General features: G+C 35.9%; 1 protein-coding gene across 1 annotated transcript; it reads left to right on the forward strand.

Moving 5' to 3' along the window:
* The first annotated feature begins 50 nt into the window (after window positions 1–50).
* Window positions 51–9,064, forward strand: LOC145493177 (P2R1A-PPP2R2A-interacting phosphatase regulator 1-like). The gene is made up of 9 exons (XM_081472595.1): window positions 51–297; window positions 394–429; window positions 663–706; window positions 2,161–2,206; window positions 2,832–2,948; window positions 5,199–5,263; window positions 5,382–5,440; window positions 6,679–7,050; window positions 7,757–9,064. Exons 1-8 carry the CDS (start codon window positions 118–120, stop codon window positions 7,029–7,031), a joined length of 900 nt encoding a protein of 299 aa, XP_081328721.1. The 5' UTR covers window positions 51–117; the 3' UTR covers window positions 7,032–7,050; window positions 7,757–9,064.

Below are 9,064 nucleotides of genomic sequence, written 5' to 3' on the forward strand. Positions count from 1 at the left end.
CCTGCATACATTTCCCTCCCGCACACAAACACAGGAAGTCTGGCCCGAGCGGAAGCGCTAGACCGGAACAATCCCTTGCGGGCTTGCAGATGTTGTCTTTGAGAGCCGTAAAGCAATATGGCGGCTAATGCAATGGAAACCGATGAACTAGGCCATTTACCTTCGAGTACGTTACGGAGATCGAATTCTGCGCCTAATGTTAGTGCTGCTGTGGTAAGCGATCCTATTCCCATATTTCAGCCACTACAGACTGCAAGGCAGCGACGTTTCTCTACAAGTCAAATGGCTGTGAATGTTGTGAGTAAAAAATTCCGCGAGCAAATGTCAAATTTATAACTTCTTTTAGGCTTGCTTTTGTATCTCTTATCGCCGATTTGTGCTTTTCTTTCTCAGGGATCTCCTGCGTCAAGAATAGCACAGATCAAAAGGGTATAGTGTTGCTTTTCGTTTTTGTTGTAAAAATACAAGCTTAGTTTATTGCGACAAGTTTATTCAATGTTATGTTTTCTCATGCCGAGTTTTTCCTAACCTGACATTGCCTCCAGCAGACGATAACAACTTTTGAAGTATTATATTACCACAGTAACAACTTAACTTGATTTTAAGATGGTGAAATCGAAAGCCGTTAAAAGAATCATTGCTTTATCATTCAACGATTTTAGGAAGAAAGCATGGACGATGCCAGTCGTGAAAGACAAGTAGAAAGGTGAGTGTTGAAAATGCCGACCGGTTCTTATTTTCAATTAATTTAGAATGAAGACTAGTATACGGGCAGGTTCCTATGAGGAATTCTAGATAATTTGTTGAAAATGCCTGAGTTTCCTAAGACAGTGCTGGGCTTGAATGCCTTGTAGTATTAAGATCGTCTATTTTTAAACTGGTACAGGATTTCGAGATACCAGAAGCTAGCTTAGTGTCTAGTCACGAATCAGATATCTTTTGAAAGCTTTACAAGTGGTCTCATTATGCTTCCAGGATTCTTTTCGTGTTTGTATTAAGGTATCATGTTACATAGCTCTAAAGAAAATATTTTAAAAATACTTGAACCAGATGGTAAATACACGGCCGTATTATTTTGGACATCATTGACGTACAACAGTGAGATACTGAAATTGGTTATTTAAGGAACATTAAACTTCAAATTAATACAGAGTTGATGCTCCAAGTTTTTATAATCTGGACTCTAAATTGTGCCCTAATTTATAGCCTTTCAGATATTGCTGAAAATTAACTTTATCAGTTTTTGAGCAGCTCTTAGTTTTCCATAATATGGCTATTTTATGTAAAACTTATTGCTTAGTGGTTCAAACAGGCTAGACCACCTTGGTGCAAAAATAATTGAAATAATTTCCATATGAAATAAAAGTTATTTTTGACTGTATATGTCTAGACATATATACATGGAAATTGCATCGTAATGGTACTCTGAGAAACTAATTTACCATTTGCCGTTATTCTTAAAATAAAGGTTTTTAAAACTGGCTTAGTCACATTTTTCCTCTCATTTTTTTTTTTTATCGTACTTTATCATCATCTTTAACAATCCTCTCAGAAATCCAAATTGCTTTGTCTTTGTTTTATATATCCTGAGAAAGTTGTGAAAAATGAAAGGTGAATGATGAAAAGGAAAATATCTTGTACAGCACTAGCCACTGATACTTGCAGGCAAAGTCATGTGAATTTTGGATCAGCTGTAAATCTGAATATGTCTGCCACAAGGAGCCTACGCAAGCAGAAATCCTTGTTACAGTTTTCAAACCAGTTGTTGACGTCTTCATTTGAAAAAGCATTTGGCCTAAAAACAATTTGGCCTAATGGTTAGTGCACTGGAAATCTAGATTAAGCTGTGTAGGTTCAAGTCCTGGCCAGGTGAAAGACACTTTTAAGTACTTTCATGGTACCTCTCTCTACCCGGGTGTATAAATGGAGACTGGTGAGTTAAGTGCTGGGGAATATCCTCCAATGGACTTGCATCCCATCAAGGGGGGAGTAGAAAAACTTCCTGTCATTACACTAGGCTCGAATGTAGACCTAACTTTTTTACTGCACAGTTACATGTATATGTAGGTGGAATGCTTGTACATGACTGGTTTTTATTGTTCATTTTAGACAACTTTAGTTGCTATTTAAGAATTTTCTGTTTGCATCTCATTTTCTCAGTGAACTTTTTCTCACAATTGGAATACACGAGAACATGACATTAATGGTAAGTTGTTTAATTCATTGACTCAAGTGCATAGCTTATAGTCTTCTTATATGCTACTCATTTCTTCAATCCTCTACAAACTGTTAGCATTCCAACATATCTTTAATAATAAATTGAAAGCTGTAGATGAGATAAAGATACTGTTCTTTTGTGGAGACCATTATTTCAAAGCACTATAAACTCTGTAACAACTGTGAAAACTAGAATCAGAGCAATCCCTGACCAGTAATGTCAGAATAGCTGAAGTTTTTCTGGTATTGTCCTGTTCAGCATTCTAGAGCTCGCCCTGTTCAATTTTGTTAACTATTGTCAGAATAGTGTGTGGTTGCAGCTAGTTCTTACCCCAGGCAACCTTGACAAAAGTGCTTGGAGACAACCTCTGATAGTCAGGCCATACAGACAAAAAGACACAACTCCCTATTGTTTCATGTTATCTAAACCAGTTAACAGTGTACTGTAAGCAACTGAATAATTATGAGCAAGAGCCCCCTTACTTTGCATGCTACAGGAAGTATGGAAGGTAATAATGGCAAGCCACCAGCTGCCTCCCTCCTTTTCTTTCTATAGGTGTGAGATATAAATTAATATTTAACAGTGCTGAAAATGTAAGTCTTTTATTTCTCAGGATCACGACAAAAACCATGATTCAGACATGCATGAACGGCGGAACTCTTTTGATGATCACAGACATGCATTCCCATCACCGTCTTCTTTGTCATCATCACCAACAAATAATCAGAGGGTGAGAAATAAAAGTTTGTTTTATAACCTTGGAGAGACACAAAATTAGATTTAAGAAGTTATCTTACATGTAACCTCTAGTTGAGTTAACAAACATCTCTGTTTGCATGCTTAATATTTCTACCACTCCATAGGCATATCTGAGATTTCTACACTGATAGTTAACATTGAGTTCTACAAATTTACATGTACAAATTTGAAATCACAAATTTACATGTACTATACATCCATTTTTCTCTGATAGGGTGTTCTGTTTGATTTATTTTTATATTTAGTTAACTAGTAGTAATCAAAGATTATGAGAGTGCTTTTGACACTGTCACTTTAATATATATACCTTAAATAAATGGTTTTACTAGCTGACATTCAACCTCTGTCTATTGCTAAAATCAACATTTTTCATAGACAACCAAGGTTTTACAGACAGATATATCATCGTGTCAAAGTCCATGCCAGTATAAGAGGTCCCTGTACTAACTATGATTTGTTGATTCGTTGCGTGACAGCACCAGTTTCTGTAGACTCAAAATTTGTGCTCCATATTCTCACATTAACTGGTAATGTTTAAGCGTATGTAAAAGTTAATTTGAAAAAGTATATTTTATATACATTATTCTAAGCTAGAAGCACAAATATAAGCAAACATTTGCAATCGTGTGCTCGTTTATCGTCAGCATAAACAAACTCTTTGCAACTGATTCGAGTATTTCCCCTGACGAATAAAGTAGACAGTATTTACATAATTTGCCGTTCGATCGTTGGTTCAGGCACACTCTTATGGATCTTTTTCCACCGATTCCAAACAATATTTGACTGGATAGAGACTGATTTACATGTATCTGTCACAACTGGAACTAATCAACAAATGCAATCAAAATATAGCTGGTTTCCCACATTTAACATTCCAAAGCCAAGTCGATTCAAAGTTGTGTTCATTAACATACAAAATAAACCAGGACAATTCGTCCCTCAGATTTCAATATATTAAATGTTACTGTCAAAGCGTTTATATTCACCAATATCCAATGCTGAGAGTACAAAATAGCAAAGCCCACGACGACTGAATGGAAAGAAGTCAAAGAAAGATCCAGCCCAAAGACGAGCTTGCATGGCCTGCTTACTTGCTCATGTGTTTGCCACATGTCTATATCACGTGTAGTCACGTCTTAGTATTAAACAGTACCAGTTTACTGGCCGTGACATGCCCCTGCAAAAATCAGGTGGGGTGGTCATTTTGGTGTCCTTACAGGAATGTGGAATTTTTCTGCATATAACCATGCACAGGGAAACCAACTCTGAAAAGCCACAGGCCAAAATAAGGCTTGCGTTCTACGAACGCAACAACCAGTTAGATGCTACATTGTACCACAGAGCTCTGTACATATCCATGTGCCATCAGTTTTCAGTATATATACCTTTTTACAATTAGGGTTGTATTTCAAACATACCGGTAGTCTAGAGACCCAAGTGGCTTATATTTTTCCATATCCTCACTAGTAAGGACATTTAAACAACATCATTTCCTGCTTTTTCACAGTAGTTTGTGCAAACAGTCAGTTTGTCTATACAACAGAAAAACAAATTACAAGGTGGCTTGAAGATAGCATTTTTCCTTGTGTTAAATAAAATGTTATTATTCAACATGTTTTTACCACTTGAAAATGAAATTTGTTCTTTCTCTGCACCATCACGAAATATCCTCTTTGTATACTGTGGTGGGATTAAAATTGCTCTCTATAATGATTGACTTGATGGAAACTGTGTGATGTGCACATGTTGTTCAAAGTACAGTTGAACTTCCACCCTCCCCCCTGGGGGTGACTCCCCATGTATAAAATGGACAGGGGTGCTCATTGTACCTTTAAGGGGTTAAAAAAGTGATTTTGTTACCTCTTAGGGTGTTCAGTGCACATCCTTTTGGGGTATTGATGTGTTGTTTTAGAATTGGTATCTCTTAGAGTGGAAAAATTTGAAGCCATACCCACAAAACAGGATCTTGGTGCCTTTTCAAAATTTCTGAGGAGCACCCACATCCTTTTCATATGGGATTCTTGCTGTTGAGTTGAACCTCTCCTTACAGACAATTTATGATTATATTATGGACACCTTTGAGTTATGGGCAGTTCACTTAAACCCAGCAGAACCTGAAATTATTCATATAATCTCTTCCTCTATAATACAGACTCTTAGGTCTGCCCTTTGGTGTCTATATTAAAGATGTTTGACTATTATTCTTAATAATGTTTTTCAGGGGGTTAGAAATGCCAGAAGTCTTACTCCTAGTCCAGTACCCAGTCCTACTCGAACAACGTTCACGTAAGTGGAGTACAAATACATAGTTACTTTAGACAACATGTTATTTTGAGGACTTGCATTTGCCCACCCCTATCTCCATTTTCATGGTGAGTAATTTTGGCAGTGCTTCTCTTGGCAGACGGAGAAGTCTTAGTCCTGTTTATTTTCGACCAAGTACCTTAGCAGTGAAAAGAAAATGTAAGTACACACTTTTAGTTTTAAAAATAAATTTACAAAAAATAGAAATTATTAAAAGCAACTTCTAGCTACTAGTCTAATTCCTTTCAGTACCTTAATTTCTAGCTCCCTGTTTTAAGAACGAGCTTTAAGTCACGAATTATTTGAAAAGCTGGTGTCCAAAATGTGCTATAGGGCCTGCTCAAATGAACAATAAGACAACACATGAAAAATAAAACTCGACAATTTTCTTTAAAAAGTGCCATCCACAGGACACCAGACAACCCCTCTAGCTAAGAGCCTGTTTAAGTAGAGTGCAGTGTATTTATATACCATGTAATTTTCTGGCTTGTGTATTTTGATGATCTGATAGCTGATGATGTAAATCCATTTACCATAATAATTGTTATAAATTAATAGCATGTAAATGTGAGTTTCTGCCTGAAGCCTTCTCTGACCTTTTTACGTTGAGTCATTTGGTCAAAGTTGGTAATAAACTACTAACACTGCATGGTGTTTAATATGACTGTGCCTACTAAAGTTATAAGCCTTTGCTTGGAGAAAAGTTGCTGAAAAGTCTGTATTAGGAAGTGTTGTATTGAGTGTGAAGTAACTTTTCTCAAACTCATTAATAATTCATCAAGTTTAAACAAAGGAAATCATGACCGTAATGGTGTTTGGATATCTGATCTTAATTAGCATAGATTTTTATGATTTTAATTCTCCATTTTCTCCTTAGTTTTAGTTTCGATTGAGAAGATATATCAAACACTCAAGACAGTGTTTGACCACATTTCCAAACACCTTGAAGTTTGGTCAAAAATACTCCGCTACACGTCGTATTTCAACTCTCTTCTCGGTGTTTGGAAATGTGGTCAAACACTGTCTTTCATGTTTGATATATTACGTTAAACACAAAAGCCCATGGATGTTTGACCACATTTTCTTAACATCGAGAAGAGACTTGAAAACATAACGGGCAGCAGAGTATTTTTGACGAACATCAAGGTGTTTGGAAGTGTAGTTAAACACTGTCTTGAGTGTTTGATACATTTTCTTGATTGAAAATAAAACTACATGTAAGGAGAAAATGGAGTTCTAAATAAAATCTGAAAATCTAATATGCTAATGAAGATCAGATATCCAAACACCATCACGGTCATGATTTTCTTTGTTTAAATGTAACAAATTATTAAATGAGTTTGAGAAGTAAAGTGGGGCAATTTTTGAGTAAAGAATACTTTACTTCAACTTTTCAGGTCCATCAGAAGGTTTTGAGCCAGGTGTTAGTCCATCAAAACGTCTCTGTGATGTTTCACCCCTAAACTGTTCATCTGACATTCCATGCGAATCAGTTCACCTTAATTTTGATGATGACAATCACTTACATGAAGATCCTCATAGCTCCTCAGCATCTGATTCATCTTCATCATCATCATTATCTGCCACTCCCATGCTCCTTGGCGAAATACAAAGACATCCTTTGCCTATTTATCGATCAAAATTTACCCCACCAAGGTCACCTCTGGCTGGTCCATCCACAACACAAAGTCATCCCAGGAGTATAGGAACCTCCGCATCATGTTTCACATTTGCTCCTGTCAAAGATTGATGAGTGCTCATACCGAAAGGTATATATCAAATGTTATTTATTTTACTAGAAGTGTTGGTTAGTGCAGATCGAGCAGACCAGGTTCAAGCCTTGGCTGGAGACATTGTGTTGTGTTCTTGGCCAGGACACTTTACTTTCACAGTGCCTCTCTACACCCAAGGGTATAAAAGGTTACCGACACATTTACCGCTGGACATAGATAATTCTGCTGTGGACTAGTACCTACTTCATCCTGGGAAGTGGAAAATACTCTTAGGCACTTCATATATCTAGTATGTTTTTCATTTTAATGTATAAGGAACAATTTTTAGTTTTCAGCTATATAACTAATATTAATTAATAGCCACTCAGCTGTGTTCTATTCTGATTCTCTCATCATTTTCCATTGGCTGATAGACAACAATCATGTGTGCACTGCTCTTGAAACTGAGGATTATTCTTAAGTTTGGATGTTAAAATACACATAATTGTAGGCTTTTTGTGTTACGAAAGCAATTAGACTACTTGCCCTTGTTTTCTATGAGCAATAGTCAACTCGACTGCATCTTGTTGACTATTCTTTCATAACATACTCAGGCCTGTAATCTTATTGTTGAAAGTAGTGGAAAACGCATTTCATCATGCAAATGACTCTTGTGCTTTTATTAACTTCAAATTAATAACATGCATTATACAGATTTCCAGGAAATCAGCATACTTAACTTGTAATTTTATTACCTTTACAGGTTTATTTTTCTATTTCAGACAATTTACAGACAGTATTTTAGAACTTTATACCAGACAAAATGATATAATCATTTTGATAATGGCATTAGATATATATTAGGGAGATTTGCCATGTTGTACATATACATAAAGTTACTGAGCCATTTAGGTAATAACACCTAGTTCTGTATTGCTTTCATACTTATAGTGAACTTAGAAAAGGAAAAAAAAACAAATCAACCATGAATGGAATTACATTTGAATTAGTTTTTTCTCTCAGTCTTATTTGCACCACTAGTTAACCAAAACTTAACAACTTGCTGTAATTAGTTTTTAGTTTTTGTTGCATTGAATATGAAAAGCAAACATTTAAGGTCAATATGCTACTGAGGACCTAAAAATGTTTTGAGCAGACATCTGATCTTTTAAAACTAAACAAAATTATTAAGCAAACAAGCAAACACTCTTTACAACAGAAAGTGTCCTCATAGGAGAGATGGTCACCTCTGGAAGATAAAATGTTTGTCTCAATGTGGCCACGATGATAACTTACAATTTAGTGTTCCCAAGTTGAGAGATGTCTGCCTGTAAGTGTATATGGTTGTCGGATCATTGATTTCATGTGATATTCATTTGTATTGATGTCATTTCTTTTTTCTGTGACCATTACTACCCTCTATATGTTGGTTCCATTCTGTGGTACTCTACAAGTGGCATATTTCATGTTTCCAGTTACTTTGCCACTTTGCTCTCTCCCAAAAACTTCCCCTTCTCAGCAAGCGCAGGGGTTATAAGGCGAGCAATAACAAAATTTTGCAACTCTGATGAAGGTGGACAGAGGCCACCGAAAATTCAGTAAAGAAAGATCATAGATTGGATTATGAAGAAGTGTATTATAAGAGAAGGCCCTGCTATCAGTACATTAAACTAAAGTTATTAGCTTTAGTTTGGTTACAAAACTTTCACTAAGTGCAAAGAACATTAAGTTAACATACTGTAGGAGACTTGAGTTTTTTACCAATTTATCTGTTTCCCTTGTTGTTGGGTGGTAATGGTCACAAGGGATTTTGGTCTTGTCATGTGGTGGTCATCACTACATGATCTCCAAATATCTACATGTACTGGTAAGAGACAATGTTGTGTTTGACCATCAAGTGACGTTATCAGTCATGCCAGAAAAAAATATTATATCAATTGTAGATACATGGACATTTTTGAAAGTGGCTGTAGTTATTTATTTATCATTTTGTAGGCAGAGGTATAAAATTAACATAAATTGAGTAGTTTTCATTAAAAATATAGTTATAGTTTTATTATTTGGCTGCAAA

The sequence above is a fragment of the Orbicella franksi genome, chromosome 7, assembly GCF_964199315.1.
Source record: "Orbicella franksi chromosome 7, jaOrbFran1.1, whole genome shotgun sequence".
NCBI lineage: Eukaryota > Metazoa > Cnidaria > Anthozoa > Scleractinia > Merulinidae > Orbicella > Orbicella franksi.